The following is a 22,027-nucleotide window of genomic DNA, read 5'->3' on the forward strand; positions in this document are numbered from 1 at the left end:
CTGGGAATTCAACAAAACAAGCTTGGGTGTAGCATAGATAATTTGTGATGAGTAATGACACCAGCTAACATAGAAAAAAGGTGTGAGGGAGGGGGTGGGGGGGTGGGGCGCGGAACAGTAGTGATAGTGGTAGTAAAAAAAAAAAAAAAAAAAGAGGCCAGAGAAAATAACATCTCTTCCCCTACAATACCCACCATAAGTATTGATGAATATTGCACCAGTTCTATTGCAAGAATCCTCATCGTGCTTGTCACAAACAATGGCCAGTCCATCACCAGGAGAAACATCAGCAGAATCCAGGAAACGCAAGATGAGTGTGTCACCTGCTGTGTAGCTGCTGCTGGCCGAGTAAAGAACGCAGGTCAACCCTTCCCCTGTCCGTGTAGCTGTCCTCCTTTCATTACTAAGACTGTAGGTTTCTCCACCATCTCCCCATTCTGTCAATAGTAATGACACAAAAAAATTGTTTCAAGTCAGAAATTCCTGCCATACAACTAAAATAAAAAGTACATGCTTATAAATTCAGATGATTTTTATGCACCCTATTTGGATTCCTGCGATTGTTTACTGGTCAACAGGCATTTAAAAAGCAACCACTCTGTGAATGATTAGTTAAATTAGCAGAGCAGAATAAGACTTTTATGCCCCCTATTTGGCTTGATATGTGCAAGTGCAGAGAAGCACTGATATTCGCAGTAATTTTCAATCCAAAGATTTCTGTGGTCTCCTTTCCAGGAATGGATATGCTACCACTTTTTTTTTTTTTAAACATTTTTTTAAAATTTCCATTTCTATAACACGAGGACAACTGACACACATACATATATAAGGAAAAAAAGAGAGACTAAATAGACAAAACACACACAATAAAGAAAAAAAAGAAAGACAAGAGAGGCAAGGCCTTCAAGACTCACTTGTGATACACTTAAAAAAAAAAATCTAATCGTTAACATGTGTTCTGTATTTGTTATTATAAAGCTTCAGGTTATAAACAAATATAAAAAAATTTAAAAAAAGAAGAAAAAAAGTCCTAACCAGATTCGAACCCCGCATGTTCGGGTGAGAAGAAACTGTCTTACCCATTACACTTTTGTGACTCCTTAACTGACGTTCTAAAATTTAATATTTGAACATACTTTTTTAAAGGGCGATAAATCAATTGCGGTATTTGCAGTGAGAACGCTGTTTAAATCATATTATTCTGGTGTATCCTGGGCATTCAAAAAATCTTTAAGGGCAATAAAAAAATTCTTTTTAAGTCCGCGGTAAATGAGACGTGGCTATCGACGCAATCACACTGCAACATTTAGCCGTTTTCTCTAGATCTAGATAGATGTAAAAGTTTAGTTACACCCGCCAGGAATGTAGGTCGATTCAATTTCTCTTTTATGTTTATTCTAGTTTTATAGTTTTAAAGCTGATATGAAAATTTAATATTTTGTTAAACTAATAACATGTAGAGCCAAGTACAAGTACTTCTAAACGTCGTATGAAGTGAAAAGGACTTCATTTTGAGAAAAGTCAAGACTTGAAATCTTTTTGTTTCATCGTGATCAATTCAAGGGTATTAACTCGCATGGTTTACAATTTTAAACTGTGAATTCCAACTGATTCTGTGGATATTTTTATGGCAGTTTGGGGCATAATTCAGTAAGTGATGAGGTGTTCACAAATCTTTCTCTGAATAAATATTTAACGGTCTCCTTCTCCAACTTTCCATCACGTTATCGTGTATTGTCCATTGAATATAGGATTGAACGGGCAGGTCAACAACTTGAAACAAAATGGCGTCGTTTGCGTTCATGAAGAATATGAGCACGCGCTTTGAATGTGTATAAATATGTGTACGCAACTGATTTTTGCCCATGACCTTCAGGGCTCAGCCAATAGATCTGTAAAGTCCACTCGTACTGATTTTAGTATTTTCCGAAAAAGACCACTTGGGCGAATGAACATAGTGAAAGCCCTGTACACTGAGAGTAAAACACACAAGCTTTTTATGTATTGAGTATAATTTCAAAATGTAATGTTTAAGATGAGAAAGATCAGTTTAAAGCAAATTAAGTCCCCTAGCATTAATTACAGATTAATTTCCCTTTTTTACTATCTGCACCAAAACGTTTGCAAAATAAATATAACTTCCATGCTTAGCAAAAGAAGTTCCTGTTTGAACAAAAAATGATAATAATGACTGCTCTTGTTGTTGTGTCAGTATACCAGATCAAAGTGCCAAGTTTAGAGAATACAAAAAATATAAATATAACAGTAAATGCAGTTTGCATATAATTTGGCTTCTTTTTTTTTTTTTTTTTTTGTTCCCATCCCAGAGGTGCAATATTGTTTTAACTCACTCGGGACGACAAGTTTTCTCCCTTGCTTTTCCCCACAGACGGCCCATTTGTAAGGGTTTGGAAAAAAAATGACAAAAAATACAAAATACTGTGTAAGAAAATGAAACTTTCAGAACTGGTTTATTACGTGTTGAGCTATTACATATAAAAAAAATCAAATTTCTCATCTTATTTTTACACTTTTGCCATATGTAGAAAATACTGCCAATTTTTCACCCCGAATCACCATACCCATGCTCGCTTTCTGCATTAAATTCACTTTCTTCTTCGTCATCATCCACCTCTTCAATGATGTCCGACCCTTCAGTTTGTAGCATTTCAAGTACTTCGGCAACCCTAAAACGTTGCCGTCACTGCCTTGTTCGCTTCACAACATTCTGAGAAGAGCCCGCTTTGCTAACAGGCTGGCACGCGAGCAGACGACTGGTCAGTGACTTTGTCAGCGTGTGTGCGAGACGGGCCACACATCCCAGGCTGACCAATCATACCATTCGATTGTGGAGTGACCCAGAATAGCGCACTCTGCTTGGCTAATCACAAAATCATGTGTACAGCGTATGATGGAATTTTACTTTCGGAGAATGCTATTCCATTCCTTCGTCCGAAACCGAATACGTTTTGTGTAGGAATGCGTGAGCATTCCTTCGTCCGGAAAGAGTTAAACAAGATGACTGGAAAGAACTGAATTTTTCCTATTTTTATGCCTAATTTGGTGTCAACTGACAAAGTATTTGCAGAGAAAATGTCAATGTCAAGGTTTACCACGGATACACGCACACTCACTTTGTTTACACAAGTGAGTCAAAAAAGAAAAACATATATTTCATACCTGCTATTACAAAAAACTGAGTGCGTGAATCTGTGTGATTGGGCATGTGAACGTGTGTATCTGATAATCTATGCTTGGGTTTGTATGTGTAGTGTCTATGTGTTTGTCAGTGTTTGTGTGTGCATGTCTTGATATGTGCAAGTGCAGAGAAGCACACTGACATTCACAGTAAATTTCAATCTAGATTTCTATGTTCTCCTTACCAGGAATGTATATGCTACCACTTAACCTTGACCTATAATCTGAAATGGACACAAAACGGAAACATATAATTAAAGCCAGGTAAAACGTACGGTGATGGGGGATGGTAGTGGAGGCCACCTGAGGAAGGCTCCATGAGCTCCACGGTGCACACTTGTCACAGCGACCACGCACACGGAATGAGTAAGGAGCACCTGTTCGCAGATTTTTGACCGTGAAGTTTGTTGACGGACCTTCATACACAGTGTGGAACAGCAGCTTGGTGTCTTCCTTTCCATCTGCCTTTGCTTTTCCACATGCATACTGCAGCATGAACTCGCTGCAGTCACAGTCATCCTCTACCTGTGGACATATGAACACATTATGACTGAAACATAACGACGAAGCAGAAATCGCTGGTAAGCCTTACTGGAAATGTTTCCTCTAAAATTACATTCAATATACCTGGTGGGTCTATCTAGTACAGAGTATCAAAATCAAAAACATATGGGGAAGTGGAAATGTATGCCAGTACTGACAAATCACTGAACTGGTCTATGCACTTCAACATGCACATGTGTTAGGCTGAAGATAATCATAATATGTGTTAATGACTGCGTTATCTGTGTGGTCATGAGTACGTAGCAAAGATTGTTTGCATGCTTCCAAAGTGTTTCCAAATGGTCATTCATGTTAAATTTAACATCTGAGTGTGTATGAGTATGTGACTTAACCTGACTGAATAATACAGGAAATGAATAATGAGCATCCAATCGCAGCCATCATTCGGTTCTACCCAGGTTGGCGTCCTGTTGTGTAAATGACCCCATGTTTGTAAAGCGCTTAGAGCTTGGTCTCCAACCATGTACAGGTGCTATAGAAGTATCCATATCATTCATCCATATTTCACTTGGCTGAAATTGTGAAATATCTCAAGAGTCTGTCAGGGCTGCCTTCTGTCTCCTATGCTGTTCATGCATCATGACCAATGTGCTTGAAGATTATATCAGGACAGTCAGCACTGGTGGAAGAACCAACATCAGATATTACAGAATGTTAATAATAATGGACATTTACATAGCGCGTTTCTACAGAAATACTGCTCAAAGCGCTTTACACTTCATTCCCCACTCCCCACCTCCCCTACCCATATCCCCCCTACCCCACCCCCACACACGGAAGCATCTACCAACACACACTCACGCAACTAAACATTGGAAATCACCCACCCACCCCTGACATTTTCCAGAAAACGCATCCCTGCAACATGCATTCAGGCACGTAAATAGAATAGAATATAGAATATGTCTTTATTACTAAGTGTACCGTGTCACAAGGAATATTGGGGGGGATAGTACATAACAAGTTAAGAACATAAATCAAAAATCATACACAAACACAGATACAGTAGAAATTAGGATACATACAAGTGCATATCAATATAAAAACTTATGCATATGCACACACACACACACAGATGTGCGTGCGCACGTTTGAACAGGAGCTGCGTATTACATGTGGATGGGGCTGATGACTAGATCTTTCGGAACACACGAATGCATGGATACTTGCTAGCACCCTGCCACACGCACATGGCAACCGGCTTCTCCACAGTAAAGCATGCTTTTAAAGCCAGATCATACCAAGACCAGCACTAAATTTTTTTTTAATTCATTATGAATTGGAACCATTATTCCAGTGTCTTTCCTGACATCTCAGTCCATCAGGCCTTTAAAGAATGGGGATTACACATCTCTCACTGATCCAGGTCATTTCACACAAACATTTTTTAACTGTTAACATTTATCTACTTGGTCATTTGATTTCCACCGGAACAAGCTTACAAAAAGCATGATTAAAATATTAGTAAACCAGTTAAGATTACTATGTTTTTGCTGTGAACAATCAACTATGAAGAAAACAAGTCTGTATCATAACAATAAAACTAACAGTGAACAATAGACAAATATGTAACACAATAATAAACATAACATTACAACTGTAACATGACAACAAAATTAACAAAGAATAAATAGTTAGCCCATCTGAAACTGTCATTACCTCCCCCCAGTATACAGTCACACCACCAGGTTTCTCATCTGTCTGTACAATCTGCACAGGGGGCTGTTTGAGAACCCGGGCCTCCTGCTCTATCAACGTGGTTAGCTGTTCCTGGAGGCTGGCACATGTCTCCACTGTGAAGTAGGCCACCTCTGATGGACAGGGTAACTCTGGAAAACTTAGAGAATAATGGAGCAAGTGCAGTTTCTGGTGTTGTTTTCACAGACTCTGCATTCCACTGACCGATGTTAATGTAAATTGTAAGAAATATGAGTTAAAAAAAAAAAGTAAACAGTTGAGAAAACTGATAAGAACTTCAATTTAGATAAGTGTGATATAATGTGACAGGTCCATATATGCAACAATGTCAAATGCTTTAGGTAACTGTTTTACATATATGTTGTAACACACACACACACACACACACACACACACACACACACACACACACACACTGTAAAGATATGTAATTAGAGAGATACCTGGAAATAGGGACCAAACGTGAATAAACTGTGGGAGTTTTAAATTTCCCTGCAACCCTATTAAGTTCAATGGTACTTTATCTCACTTGGTCAATTAACATCATTATGCTGAAGCACATAAAATATATGTAAGTCATCACTGAACCATGAGACAGAGAAAAACAATAAAAAATATAATTGGTAATCACTTAGTTATTAATATCAACTACAAAAATACTTTAATATGCAATGCATATAGAATGAAATACTAAAAAGTAACAATAAAAACAACATCAGAAACAATTTTATAAAAATTGCTGATAAAGAAATAACAATCACATGAATTGAAGAAAAAAAAAGAGATGTGCATGAGCAAGCACACACACACACACACTGAACTGAAATAGCAAATACCTTGCCAAACACTCTGTGAGTGGGTTGTCTTTAAACTGAAGTATTTTTTCAAGATTGTTTTCAGGATCTGAAGTCAATATAGCTCCTCCTGAAAATACAATACTTATTACATAAGTCTTCAGCAAAATTCTCTGTTGATATTGTAAGTCCACTTAAACACACACACACACACACACACACACACACACACACAGGTGACACATGATACTGTGGCAGTCCATTCTTCCCTTGGAATGTCACATAAATTTCAAATAGAGGAATTTGTGATAACATAAAAGAATACTACACATTGTGTAAATATTTTGAAACAAAAAAGAAGACAATCTGTACAAATATCCTGTCAAAAAAACCCACAACAACTTGTGCAAATATCCTGATTCAATTATATTGTTCAATTATATATATATATATTGTTGCTCACATATGATCAAACCCTGGGACAGCAAGAGGTAAGAGGTTGTTGGGGGTGGGGGTGGTATGGCAGGGAAACTCCTTGTAGCACAACCCAGTCACTATGACAGAGCCATAAATGTCCACAGAACCAGCTGCCGTGGCGAAGTGGTTAGCTTCGCGGACTGACGGCTGGGAGGACATGGGTTCGAATCCCAGCGGAGGTGGGTTTCTCGGCCCATGGCCGGCTCCTACCCAGAGTTGAGTGTGCTGTGGGCTTAAATGGGGAGACTGGGACCACACAGTTGAGTGTCATCCACTTCAAGGATGCATCTTTGGGTGTGTTGCTCTAATTACCTGACCAACACTGCAAGTGTCTGTATCTCTCGGGCCTGGTTAAAGCCGGGATATCATTATGAGAGGAAGCGTAGAGTACAGCCTTGTCACGTGTCCCAAAACCAAAATGGACCTCCATAGCAACATCGTCATCGTCATCCTCCTCCTTCATCATCATCAATATAAACAAAACAGTCTCTAAAGTCTGTGGCCTTTCATGTCCTGCTCTCATGGTGACCTCAGTTTCGATACCCCTCCACTTTTGTGCTTGGGGTGAGTCCTGTCATGGTCTTCAGTGTTGGCAGATTCATGGGTGCCTCACTCAGTCTGGCTCCGCGACTAAACCATTATTGTCATTAGTAGGGGGCTTAGTAGGGGGTGTCCTAAGTACGTTGAATCAGAAAAGGCACCACTGAACTCCACCGAAGTGACTCAGCAGCAGTGCAGGGTCTCCTCTGGTGTGTGGCCTTCTGATGACCTAACATCGATGGTTCCCTGCAGACTGCCGACGCTGGAACTGTGACGGATGAACTCGGGTGTAACAGTGTATGGAGGAATCTAAATGAGCGGCGTGGGAATAATGCCACTGAAATGGTGCAGATGATGTGGCAGCAAAAAAAAAAAAAAAAAAAAAAAAAAAAAAAATGTCCACAGAATGACAAGTGAAAGACTGTCATTTTGATTCCTACCAGTAGCCCATATAGTGTGTCTGTTTCTTTCTCTGAACCTGGTGATCAAATAGCAAGACTTGCATTTAATCTACTTCATGGACTTCAAACTCATGATTGTCCAACACTACAAGTGTTGTCTCTTGTGCTCTATTGACACCAGAATATCACCACATTGACAGGGGAAAAATCAAACAGCATATGAGATGTGGCTGTCATGTTGTCTAAGATGCCTTATCGTGGTGATGAAAATAACAACAAAAAAATTGTACATTATTTAGTATAATTATCATGACAAGACAATCAATTGATGTCCATGGCACAGCTTACAATTTTAATAATGACGAGAATTATTTCTTGAGATTCTCACCCTCTTCCATGACAAGGGAAGCAGTTTCAACGCTTTTCTCAATCAATGTCCTGCATTCTTTCAATGGTTGCAGGGCAGTGGTTTTCATGCACTCCACTTCTTCAACCAGTGAGTGAAGCCGGACATCCAAAGCTTTGTTAACAGCATCTTTGATGCTGCTGAAGTGAGAAGTGAGTGTGGCCACCGCCTGAGTTTTACTGCTACATACCTGAAACCATCATCATGGTCATAGCAAGTATGAAAATGCAGCTTGCTATGAATTAATCTGTACCATTTTCTACACTGCATTTTGTATCACACTATATACTAGATTATTATCAATTAATGCATCACACTGAATGAATGCTATTTCACTTATTAATCAAACAAAACAAATATCACAACCCATGGATGTGTAAAGGCTGAAGTGTTATACTAAAAAATAAATAATGATGATGATGATTTGGATACTTATATATAGTGCCTATCCGCGGTTGAAGACCAAGCTCTAAGCGCTTTACAAACTCGGGGTCAACAGGCTGCCTACATGGGTAGAGATGACTGACGGCTGCCATTAGGCGCTCATCATTCGTTTCCTGTGTCATTCAATCAGATTTCACTTTTCAGGCAAGCACACATGCACACTCTGACAAATATGTAACATTTTATGTGTGTGACCGTTTTGTTTATTGACCCTACCATGTATGCAGCCATACTCTGTTTTCGGGGGGCGGGGGGGTGCATGCTGGGTATGTTCTTGTTTCCATAACCTACCAAATGCTGACATGGATTAATTTACAGGATCTTTAACATGCGTATTTGATCTTCTGCGTGCATACACACATGAAGGGGGTTCAGGCACTAGCAGGTCTGCACATATGTTGACCTGGGAGATCAGAAAAATCTCCAACCTTTACTCACCAGGCGCCGTTACCAAGATTCAAATCCGGGACCCTCAGATTGAAAGTCCAACACTTAAACCACTCAGCTGTTGTGCCCAAATGAAGTTGGTATGACCGGAGATTAGAAAAGAGAGATAAACTACTCGCGGCAGGCCCCTTCTTACTGTCTATAACAGTGCTGAAGCCGTTTTGGGGCACACACGCAGTGCGGAAGGGTGGGGGTAAATCACCCTCTCCTTCCCCACCTGAAGGAAACTAGTCGGTTCTGACGGTTCAGCTGCAGTAAAGCGAAAGTTAAGTTATGCCTGGAATTTCCCACGTGTAGTAAGATTCGCTGTATACAATGAAAACCGATTCATTTTTGCTTGGTTTTTAGCACGTTTGCATCTGCTTGAATGTAGATAATATAAAAAGAAAATAAAGCAGCTCCCCCCACCACCAACTCCCCCCCCCCCCTCCCCCCCAGCGCAATGTTGCACATGAGAGAGACAGTTGTAAATTATTGAACTGCGTTTTCGTAACGCTACTTTTTCTTCACACTTTCTGGTTTACATCACCATTTCTTCAACAACAAATATATATATATATATATATATATATATCAAAACATAAAACACATATTCAGCTCTGTCTCTCTTCTAACATCTGTCTATACATACATACATACATACATGAATACATACATACATAATTTCATATAGATCTATCAGTATGTAAATCTAAATCTATCTATATGTACATAATCATATATATAATTCATATATATACGAACGCTTCATGTTGCCCGAGCAGACCGTTGTATTGTGCTCTTTCTCTCTCTCTAAGTCTCTGTCTCTGTCTCTCTCGGGAGTTTTACATGGCTGTTAAAAGCATCTACGATTCTGTACTAGTATGTGTTCGTGACAAAGGTATTTATTCAGACTTTTTTCAGTGTCCAAGAGGGGTTAAACAAGGTTGTATGCTAAGCTCACAGCTGTTTTCCTTTTTCATCAGTGAATTGGCAGTGGAGTTATCAAAGAAGGGGAGACATGGAATACAAATAATACCTGGCGCAACAGATTTGCTCTTAATGCTATTTGCTGATGATGTTGTTCTCTTGTCTGACACACCCATAGGGTTACAAAATCAATTAAATGCCCTTAAGCAAGAAACAGACAGACTACAACAAACAGTGAATCTCGATAAGACCAATATTATAGTTTTCCGCAATGGAGGTCATCTTTCGACTCGTGAAAAATGGTGCTGTGGTGATAGGGAAATAAAAGTAACCAATACATATAAATATTTAGGAATGTTATTCACAACAAAATTGAGTTTGACATCTGCGTGGGATGAAGCAAACAGAAAAGGGAAAAAAGGTGTAATCCAAATTATAAAATCACTCAGGAGACTGCGTTCGACTGACGCTTTCCCTTAGTTTGGGCAGGGCAAAGGCAGCTCATGAATAATGAATGCGTCTCGCGGCGCAGGCTGCCTGGCTTCAGCAATTTCTGCAAGTGGTTTATCTCTCTTTTCTAATCTCCGGTATGACTAATTAAGTCACTGATACATTCAGTTGGGTTAATACCAGTAGTTCGTTACTTCCAGAGATCTGATGCTGTTAATCATAATGTCAAAAGAACTTAGCCAAATTTTTTTTAATTTCTGTTTTAGCTCTAAACACAGCATCATCTGAAATGGAGTATGACTGTCTAAATGATAAGATAACAGTCATAAATGTAAAAACCCATTTGTGGAAACAAGTGTCATAGTTGCCGTTCAGGAATGCATAAGAATACCTTCACAATATCATGCAACGAAGCAACACACATAAGAACATTCATAAACATTTCTACAGAAAGAAATGAGATGGTCAAACAATTCATATCAATCATTCAATTTTATCAAACAAAGCATTCTGAGTTTTGTTGAAATATCTTGATGTCTCCGCAACCCTCATGCCCCCCCTTAGCCCCCCCCCCCCCCATTTTTTTTAAATGTTATTTTCTTAAGTACAGATCTATATAAAACACCCTTGTCTAACAGATCATATCAAGTTTATTACCTGGAAGGAAAAACAAACATTAATGCAGAAATTACACTCACAAAGTAGCCATGATTTCCATCATAGCCTGCCTTGTGAGCTCAGTGAAGTAAAAGTGAAGTCATAAAAAGCTATAGCTTTCCTCTTGACACTTTTTATGACCATTCATAGACAGACATTAACTTGTTAAGACTGCATTACATTAACAGCAAATATTCATGACTATAAGCCTCCTCCTCCTCCAGCTTTTTGTTATAGAATGTACTGATTAACATGCATTTCATTAAAAAAGTGTAAAGGCAAATTCTCTCCTTTAAACAAAAACACAATATACAACTGACACACACTCATATTTGCTAACACTTACACTGTGCATAATAAGCGCATAAGAATATGATGTATGTATAATATCTGTCTATGAAAATATATACGTATATATTTTTTTTACCACCTCATAACATTTTTTAAATGCACACACACACACACACACACACACACACACACACACACACAGAGCATAAACAAACACCAATGCCTCTTAACTTTTTCACCCAAAAGGAAAACTAAATACAATCAAACCAAACCAGTCCAGGTTGGGTTGTTGTTGTTGTTGTTTTTTTTGTTTTTTTTAAAGATGGAAAGAAAACCAAGGAAAAAGATTCTCACACACAGTAAGCCCACCAGGATAATTACATACAATGCGGAGCAATGCAGAAAAATACCATCTTTCAGCACAGAGGCAGGCCATCAACAGACACCAACACACAAAAAGCAACTGCTGCAAAAGAGAACAGGAGTGTGTGGGGATAGGGGGAGAGAAGATGAAGAGTGTACATTTTCACTGTTCATAGCCAGTCCATTAGGTGGAGAGGGTCTGTCTGTCAACAGACCTGTCCCCAACTGTCAACAGTACTTTTCTACTTGTGAACACATGTGATGTACATGATAAACTGTTAGCAACAGCATGTGTACAATACATGCACTCTATGTCAGCAGACTAGTGTACTCTAACCTCCCAGTACTGAAAATAAGCAAACCAGGATCTGGAAATGAAGACCACATAAATTACCACTGAATACTGGATGAAAGGGAGCTCAGTGAATAGGAGGACTTTGGAGGATATCCTAGCACCTCTGATGCCAGGCAAAAAGTTCTGATCCAAGGGTTTTCAGTCAGAGGGGTACATGTATACATGTAGAAATCAAAGACAGAAACCTTTTCCTGGTTATTTCTCCTGATGGAGAGGAAAGGGAAATCCCATCCACAAAACTAAAAATAAACATTGTGCCATTGTCCTTCTCTGATACTGATATCTTGCATGCTGTCAAGAATCTGAACATTATTGTATGGTCAAAACTGACTGCCCAGAGAGATAGGGACAGCAATGACAAACTCACAAGATGGAAGACTGGCAGACCATTTCTGTATACATATATATGATATACCAACAGAGCTCCATCCAAAGTTTATTGAGATATGGGCTTTTAGAGCCTCTCTTATCCACAAGGAACAGAACCAGGCCACAAAACAGAGAGAGGCAGAGTGTGGAAAATGTCTGGGGAGGGGGCACCAGTCATCAGTGTGCATCAGGCCCATCACATGTTGCCAGCGCTATAAAGATGGCCACAAAGGGGGGAATCCTCTGTATGATATGACACCAGTGGTTCAGAGGGAGAGCAGCAGTTGTTGCAGAACAAGTCCAGTTAGTGACAGGGTCAGCAAGAGTCCCAAGTGTGAGAGCCACATCAGGTTTTCTGACTGTGACAGAACCAGTTGAAGTCCTGGTCACGGCAGAATGAGTAAAATTCCCACATGTGACAAGCCCGGTAAAAAGAGCACTGGGTGTTCCACACGCAAGTCATCAATCAGCACTACATCTCCCAGCACCAAAGTCAGTTCCAGAACAGCAAGCAGAGGCAGACCATTGACAAGACAGGACAAAACTGTGAAAAAGAGCAACAAGGGACAAAGTGTTTTGCACTTCCAACCAGAAATACACTAGAAAGGCCCAGCAGACATGTCTACATCGGCTTCAGCCAAGAGACTTTAGGACTCAGACCCGCCATCCCAACACAGACACAAACAACAACATGACCATCAAGACAGACAAATTACAGAAGACGACAAAGAACACAGTAATGTTTTGACTAACCGACATTGGTGTTACCACACCATGTGTATGAAAATATGAATCTGGCAAACTAACATGGATAATGATAATCCTTGTGACAGATAACATATATGATATACTCTCTTTGAAAACGGCAACATCAAGATATCCTTGACCATGCCCCCAAAGTGATACCCCAGTGTCTTGCCGTCCCTGCCTGGAGCGAAGGAACCCCTTGCCTCATCCAGTGCAGCATCCCTTGTGTTGGCCCCAAAGATTCCCAAAGCGGCCCTGAAAGAAAGTCCCTCACCCGTGAACACCTCCACACCTAGTTCCACAAAGAGTTCTGGATTCATGTCTACACCGACGGCTCTGCGGCAGATGCCATTCGGAACGGAGGGGCAGGAGTCTATGTTCAGTATCCAAAAGGCAAAGAAGAAAAGATCTGCCTCGCTACCGGCCTGTACTCCACCAATTACAGAGCCGAAGCAGAAGCCTTGAAAACAGCAACAGCCCACATCGAGGTCAGCCCCTACGCCAGCCACAACGTTGTCTTCCTGACCGACGCCCTGTCCATCTTGCAGGCCCTTTGGTCCAACACAGATCCAGAACTCAACGACCTGTCCTCCTCTCTTGCCTCTCTGCACAAGTCACACAGTCACCCTGCAGTGGATTCCCTCCCACTGCAACATGCTTGGCAACGAGACTGCTGACTCCCTGGCAAAGGAAGGCACTACGAAAGAACAGACGGGCAGGTCTACCAGCTACTCTGAATTCAGGACCATCATTAAGGCCAAGCTGCAGAACAAGTGGAAGCAGCAGCATCCACGCCACAACAGAGAAGACCCATACTACCTGCTGACTCGTCAAGAGCAGGCAGCCATTTTCAGGCTCAGGACAGGCCACAACCGCCTGAAACACCACCTATACACAAAAATCTGCATCGGCAACACAGAGCAGTGCCCCTGCAGAACAGGCAGCCAAACAACAGAACAGCTGCTGCAGTCCTGCCCACTCCACCAAGCGCTCTGAGAGAAAACCTGGCCTAACCCAATCCCAGCGGCCCAGAAGCTCTACGGAGGACTGGAGGACATGCGATGTACTGCCGCCTTCGTCAAGGAGAAAGGGGAATCCATCTGATAAATGACGAAAGAGACAACAACTCTCTTTGAATAAAAAAGACAAAATATAAAAGAGAAACGCAATATTTTCTCTGTTCAAACAGGATAAACTAGATGTAATTTGTCTTCAGGAAACACATGTGTATCTGACAAGGATGCAATGTTATGGGAAATACAGTGGGGAGGAAAAAGGAGGAGTTTGTATTATACTCCATGTTTGGTGTTAAATATACTTACCATGTCAAACTGATGCAAACTAGGCCTATTGGTTTGCTCTGCTTGGCCAAATTTCGCGCGGCTAACAGTGAAAAGACGGGCCCACCCGCTCTCAGCCAATCAAACGCCTCTAAAAACTATAAGCGCTTAATCATTCCGTGGCCATGAACAAAAATGCCCCATGAGAACCACGGCGGAGATGCGGGGACGGACGGGCGGGCATTCGAGTTTGACATGTTAAGTATATTTAACACCTAACATGGAGTATAATACAAACTCCTCCTTTTGGTGTCATATACTGTACCATGTCAAACTGATGCAGAATTTAAAGCAAATGGTGGAGGGCAACGCCTACTGGTTCATATGGGGAGCCCTTGTAACTGAGACGGCAGTGTTAGCCGCGACAAAGGAAATCCCCTTGGAACCGTCAGCCCTGGTCATACGGAAATTCCTGAGGTAGAAGTTGATGAAGGGATTCTCAGACCGCCAGAAGGCTGCCTCCAAGACATGCTGCGTTGGCACTGAGTGCTGGAAAGCAGCCGAAGTAGCTATGGCCCGCACTTCGTGTGCTCTGGGATGAAGACAGCTGATATCCCTGTGTGCATGAGAGTAGGCTCTACGAATGCCTTGGGAAACCTGGCGGGAAATGGTGCCTGCAGCGATGTCTTTCTTGTAATTCTCATTGAGGGAGATGAGCAGACACCTCTGAGAAGAACGCCTATGGCGAGACCTATCCCAATAATATTTGAGACACCGAACAGGACAGGTGCCTATCCTCATCATCTTGGGCAAGAATATCAGACAAAGGTCTGACCCTCGGAGAGGGGAAGGAACCTCAGGGTCTTGGTTCTTAGCCAGAAACTCTGGAAGGAAACGAATAGTGATGGAACCATCTCTGTGGAAGGCCAGATCTTGTGGCATTCCACTAAGCCCATGCAGCTCACTTCTACGACTGCCTGTGGCCAGCCACAGAAGGAAAGTGGTCTTGAGGGTGAGGATGTCAAAAGGAATAGTCCCCAATGGTAGGAAGGGCTGTTTTCGAATGAAATCCAGCACCAGGAACAAGTCCCAGAGGGGCACTCTTCTGGGGTCTCTAGCTTCCTTCAGAGGGGCACCCCTAGCCACCTCTCTGAGCAGGCAATCCGCTTCAAAGGCGGAACCACCTAGCTGTTTGCATTGTGGTACAGAAGGCAGACCTGTACCCTCGCACAGAACTAGCAGACAGGATGAACCGAGGAGCAGAGAGCCAGAAAGTTGGCCAGCTGCATGCTCGTAAGGTTCGTAGGGGTAATGCCCTGAGCTGTACACCACCGCAACCATTTCTTCCAGCGAAAGTCATACAAAGTCTCCGTTCCCTGCCTCCTTGCTCTGGTGACTATGGAGAGGAGGTCAGAGGAGGCACACCCCTGGGTCAGCACAGCTGACACAGAGGCTGACCGAGGGGTCGAGGACTTCAATGGTGATGCTGACAGTTCCGACCGCACAGCAGCCATGCGTGCTGGTGGAGCAGTTGAGGACTGGAATGCGGAGTGCCCGAGCGAGGCTGCCTCAGCAGATGAGATTTGGTTTCAAGTTCCAGGGGTGGGAACATGTGTCAGGGACTGAAGGTCCGGAAACCAGGTCTGGGCTGGCCATTTCGGCGCAATGAGGATCGGCTGCGGGTGTTCCAATCTGTCTTTCCGTATCACCTTGGACAGAATTGGAAAGGGAGGAAACGCGGAGGCAATCAGACTGCTCCAATCTAGAGAGAGAGCATCCACTGCCCACGCTTCTGGGTCGGCAAACGAAGAGACGGAAGTGGGAAGTCTCTTGTTGAACAAGGTCCACCATCGGCCAAAACCACTGTTCCCACACCCCCTGAAGGCTGTCCTTGTCCAGGGTGCACTCTGTGCGTATGACACTCTTGGACCTGCTAAGAGCATCTGCCAAGAAGTTGGCTTTTCCTGCTCAGTGTCTCGCTGAAAGTGCAATGCCCTTGCTGTGGCACCAACGGAGGAGAGCCTCAGTCCGCATGGAGAGGTCTGCCGAGTGCGCTCCCCCCATTTGTTCACATAACATGCGACCGTCGTCTTGTCCGTGAACAAGCGGATGGTCTTGCCAGTGGCCTCCCCCATGAAGTGCAGGTGAGTCCTGCGAACTGCCTCCAGTTCCAGAACATTGATGTGGCATAGGCGCTCCTCCGGGGACCAAGTCCCTGCTGCATAGAGTGAGTCCATGTGGGCTCCCCAGCCCAGGGAGGAGGCGTCTGTGAAGAGTGCCACCTGAAGAGTAGGTGGGGCTAAGGGCACCCCCTGTGTCCGAAGGGGGGTGATTAACCACTCTGATGTCACCTCGAGGAACCACTCGCCCAGACATATCTGGGTATCCCATGGCTGAGTGCTCTGGGACCGGCGTAACCTCAGTGCCCTCTGGAGAGGGCGCTTGAGAACCCTGTCCAGGGGAATGAGAGGTGCCGTGGACTCCATCATGCCCAAGAGGGAAGAAAGTGTCTGCGCTGTATCTTGGGAGGAGTGGCGCCAGTGGCTGAGGAGGCCTGCCAGACGGTCCCAGTGATCTGGCGCCAGAGAGACTATCATAGACCGCGTGTCGAATCTCATCCCTAAGAAGTCGAAGGACTGACGTGGGGACAGATCGCATATCTGCTGGTCCATGAGGAAGCCCAGTTGGGAGCAAAGGTCTAGAAGTCTGGCCGTATGACTCAGGCACAGGGCCTGCGACTGGGCCAGGATAAGCAAGTCGTCCAGGTACACACAGAGACAAATGGATTCCGAGCGGACGATGGACACCAATTCCCGCACCACCTTGGTAGACAGGAAAGGGGCAAGGGACAGACCAAATGGGAGGGCCGGGAACTGGAACCCCTTGTCCTTCCACACGAACCTCAGGTACCGACGGGATGCCGAATGGATGAGTATATGAAAATAAGCATCTTCCAGATCGATAGAGGTAGGCCAATCACCTTGTTGGATGGTCTCCCGAATCTGTGCCTGTGTGTCCATCTTGAATTTGATTTTGGGGAGGAATTTGTTGAGGGGGGACAAGTCCAAAACTGGTCTCCACCCTCCCGAGACCTTTGGAATCACCAACAACCAGCCGTAAAAACCGGGGCCCGGGTCCGAGAGTTGAGATATAGCCCCATGAGGAGTGGGTGCGATATCTCTTTTTCTAGGACGCCCTCCTGCTCCGTCGAGCTGGGCACCTAAGGAGGAGGAGTGGATCTTAGAGGGGGGAGGTCCTCCACCCAAGACAGCATGTACCCAGACTCTAGCACCGACATAGTCCCGTCATTAAGTCCCAGAGCACACCACTGATGTGCATGCCGGGACAAGTTCCCTACTTGGAGGGGCTGAACGACTGGCGGTGATGAATCGGGGCCCAGTCATTGGGGGTGCTGCCTTCTGGCCTTGGGCATGGCCGGTCGGCTTGGACGGACCTAAGGTGGTTTATTCCTCTGCCACTGATTCAGCACACGCTGCCTTGACAGGCGGCGTGGTATATGGAGGGGCCCTAGTGGCCGGTCTCTTCAATGGCATAGAACCCTGGAGCCCATGAGAGGTGTGGGCCAAATATGAGGCCACCTCCCTGTTTGTCTCTGCCCTGTGGCTGACAAAATGGGGCGGGAACTGGCCGAAGAGGGAGTGCTGCTGTGCTGGGATGGACCGCAGGGCAGCCCTCTCCTCCACAGGAATGTTAGAGAGGCTGAAAATGGCATCACGCCGCGCTAGCACAGTATTGAAGTGAAGGCTGGTAGCTGTGTCTGCAGCTGCCGTGAGACCAGATGCTACCCTATTGCCAAAAGCGTGTAACCTCTGGTCGGTGAAGAGGCCCGGCGGGACAGAGGAAGGAGACCCCTTGTCCTGAGTAACCGGACACTGTTCCCACAGCTCATTGGCCCTGTGAAGGAACGTGTCGAAGGTGTACGCCGTGGAAACCTCGAGGGGGCAGCGGCGGGCCAATTTGTCCCACTCTGCTAACGTTTTAAAGGATAGGTTAGCTGAAGTGGGGAAGGTGGTGCACTGTGAGACCAACATCCTGTCCTGTGCGGAGGGCTCTGCTCCGCTGTAGGCAGGGTGGTCCTGTGTGTACCAGGACCACACCCCTCCCTTGGAGGAATCTTTAAGAAACTTTCCCGGGGAAAAGACGCCCGGGGCAGAGAGGGACTCCCTGCCTGGAGGAGGGATGGAAGCAGCACCCCTGACAGTGCGGGCTGACTTATTAAGCCATACCTGCACCATTTCTGGCACTCTGAGTTGCCTTGTGGTTCTGGAGTTAGAGTCACATGGCGTAAGGAGGGTCAAGGGTAACAAAGTAGCCTGAGGGACTGATTCGGCATACGTGACCCTATTGGGGAGGGTCAGTTCGAGCTCGGCAAAGTCTGAGTTTCGTTCAGGCTGGTCCCTAGGGAGGCACGGGCTCAATCTGTCCCCCCTGGGATGTGGGCGAAGAGTGCTCATCTGCTTGTTCGTCCTCATCCGAAGACATGGGCTCCCACTCTGGTTCGCAGTCCATCCCCTGCTGGGTGCCATCCCAAGTGGATGTACCCACTGGGGCGTCCTGTGAGCTGTGGTCAGCCCAGCGGGATGAGCTGGGACGATCCCGAGCCGGGACCATGGCCGCCACTGTTATGTCCTTGACACCTGAAGCGGGTGGGGAGCGTGTGGACCGTAGGTCCAACCATGCTTGGGATGGTGGGTGCCACACCTTTTCAGAGAGGGCGTCCCTGGATGCAAGAGTGACCCACGAGTGCTGTGTGGGGACAAACACCCACTCATCTCACTGTAGGACCGAGGGCTGGGCAGGTGGGGACTGCCGGCTCCACCGGGCCGAGTAGGGCCCCTGGGCAGCCGTCGGTCCTGACAAGGAGGCCGTTGTGACCGTGGAGGTCGCCTGTGGGTTGACAGAGGCCCGATTTGTGGACAGAGTGGCAATATTGGTCGAGGAGCTCGACCTGACCGACAAGAAGTCGATCCCACTTGTCGGGGCTGTGTGTGTCACCCTGTGAGATGTGCTGGGTTGGGTCCGGTGGGGAGCGGACAAGGTGCTGGCCCTTTGTGCTCCCGGACACCCAGTGTGCACCCTAGGTGCGCCCCAGTACAGGTAGAATGGGGGTAACTACCCGTGGGCACCAGCCATACTGTGACCCGAACCCCAAGGGTCACTGGTGCGTTGACCTCCATGAAGGGAACAACCTGGCCAAGTCGGAGGGAGGTCAGGTCCGACTTGGGTGTCAGTCCCGCCCGAAGACGAGCGGGCTGACTGCCCGGAACCGCCTGACACGCACGGGCCTCCCCCAGCAGGGGAGACCGGCCGGATAGCGGGAAGACCTGCAGAGCAGGTTGCCACGCACCCCGAATCCCATCCCGTGGGGAGACTGGGGTGGCTTGGCCCGGGGTGGGCAAAGTAGAGATCCCCCCCCCGGAACCAAATTTTTCTCCCCCCCCAAAAGGAGGTGGGGGAGGGGGGTCGACAGAGGAGGGAGGAGGGGGAACAACAATGGGGCACGTGAGGGCCGTCTCCGAGTGGGGACCCGGGTAATGGCCGGGCGCGGCCTCCCCTTGGGAGTCCGCGCCTAGCTGCGAGTCCCCACAGCACGGAGATGACTTGCCATTCACCCTTCTCCCTGCCTCACGCTGGGACACCTCGGGAGGCGACGCTCGTACCACTTTCCCCCCGGTCCCCTTCATGACCGTTTTACTGGTACGAAAGTCGCCTCCGCGATCAGCGTCTAACGACGCATCGCCGCGGTCCGTATCGGGAGGAATCATGAGCTCTGGGCCTGGGAGAGTCTCTTACCGAGTCTCGATCCCAGCATCATGATCCCCTGCCTTCGTGGTATGGCACACGAGGCATGGAACCCGCGCTTAGGCACCCAGCGAAAATCCGACCCCCAACAGAGAAAGGAAAGACAGGATCGACTTAGAGGCAGAAAAAATCGAACGAATTGAGGGTGCCGAGTCGAATCGAGTACACAGAATGTAAGCATACAATAAACACAAGCCGCATGCAACAAAACAAGGCCAAAAGGATACGCTGAACAGCCGAAAAAAGCGTAAGACGAGACAGAGCGTAAACCTGACAAGATGGCGTGGAGAGCCTTGGCCAAAGGGAATGATTAAGCGCTTATAGTTTTTAGAGGCGTTTGATTGGCTGAGAGCGGGTGGGCCCGTCTTTTCACTGTTAGCCGCGCGAAATTTGGCCAAGCAGAGCAAACCAATAGGCCTAGTTTGCATCAGTTTGACATGGTACAGTATATGACACCAAATTATCTTATCATAGCGGAACAGCACACAGTACTTTAGTAGAGGTGAGGTGATACTGATAGCAAAACATTTCCATGGAAATGCTGTTTTGGAAAAAATGCCTTGATAAGATCCTTGTTGTATCATTAGAAACTCAATAATCAAATGTTTAAAATGTTTAAAGGGTACATAAGATTAATATCAAACAAAACAGAACAAAACATCACACCCCACACTAACATACATATTAAGTATCATATTTTGTTAAATTACAGCCAATTTCTTTACCTGTTCTTCCAGTTCAGTCAGTGAATCAAGGAGCAGACACAACTGCTGCCGATAGCTGCCAGCTGATTCAACGATCTCCACTGTGTTTTGAATCAATTCCTGGGTAGCCATTATTATTGTGATCTACACAGCCTCCTCTGCTATCAGTTCAATAAAACTGCAACAAACAAGATATCAGTGACAGTCTGCCAAGCTCGTTAAAGAACAAAGTTAAAATCTATCTAACTTGTGATAGCACAAAATACAAAATCCAGTATTAAATGGGATCATGCTGTGATAAATAAACTGAAATCATGATCTGCCTTCTGTTTAAAAAAAAAAAATCCTGCAAAAAAGTTAGTTTTTTGTTGTTGTTTTTTTTTTCTATTTTATTTATTCATTTTATTTTATTTCAATTGAAAGTTGAGACAATCTGCCCAAAATTTCATTAATTTTGCAAACTTCGTCTTTATATATATATATATATATATATATATAATATATATATATATATATATAACACATTTTAAAACTCTTTACAAAACTTGATCCATTAAATCATATAAGAAAATATTTGATGAACTCTAATTCATTTACTTCAGTTATTGTCTGATGATGTTAAACCATAGTTTTGAATTAATATACTGTAGTGTAATAGATTTTCAGAAAAATTAAAGTATGTGTTGGTTTCCATAGCCTCACTCTGTGATACTACCTTAATACTTCCTATCTGCAATATCTTTTCTTTTTAATCATAAAAAATAAACCAGGAAACATTTATTGTTAAGCCTGATCTAATAATCATAAAATGACAAATGAAGAACTCTCACAAATTGACATCTATTAGACTATTGTTATCTGACATTTAATCCACATTCTAAAAGAAGAAGAAAAAATATATTTACTCTATGATTTTGACATGCTGCTACAAAAAATATCAATCTTCCAGACTGAAAAAGAAACATTCTTTATCAAGTTTATGTGGACCCTGTTCTTTCATGCTGTTTCAAAATGCCCATCCCTTATCTCTCATGAATCACATCCAGGCTTGTTCTGTCATAGTCCTCAACCAAACATTCAGGGAGATCTCTAAATATTCAGGTCACTCGC

At 44.4% G+C, this 22,027-nt stretch overlaps 1 protein-coding gene across 1 annotated transcript in view; it reads right to left on the minus strand.

Annotated features, from left to right (window-relative positions):
* The window catches only part of LOC143282805 (cytokine receptor-like factor 3), a 35,073-nt gene that overhangs the window by 10,667 nt on the left and 2,379 nt on the right, over positions 1-22,027 (minus strand). The window contains exons 2-7 of the mRNA XM_076588591.1: positions 20,939-21,095; positions 8,061-8,268; positions 6,297-6,384; positions 5,422-5,599; positions 3,474-3,723; positions 195-437 (exon numbers count right to left, since the gene is read on the minus strand). Coding sequence (XP_076444706.1) covers positions 195-437; positions 3,474-3,723; positions 5,422-5,599; positions 6,297-6,384; positions 8,061-8,268; positions 20,939-21,049 — 1,078 coding nt within the window. The 5' untranslated portion in view covers positions 21,050-21,095. The remainder of the gene's footprint in view (positions 1-194; positions 438-3,473; positions 3,724-5,421; positions 5,600-6,296; positions 6,385-8,060; positions 8,269-20,938; positions 21,096-22,027) is intronic.

This window comes from Babylonia areolata, chromosome 1 (genome assembly GCF_041734735.1).
Source record: "Babylonia areolata isolate BAREFJ2019XMU chromosome 1, ASM4173473v1, whole genome shotgun sequence".
Lineage (NCBI taxonomy): Eukaryota > Metazoa > Mollusca > Gastropoda > Neogastropoda > Buccinidae > Babylonia > Babylonia areolata.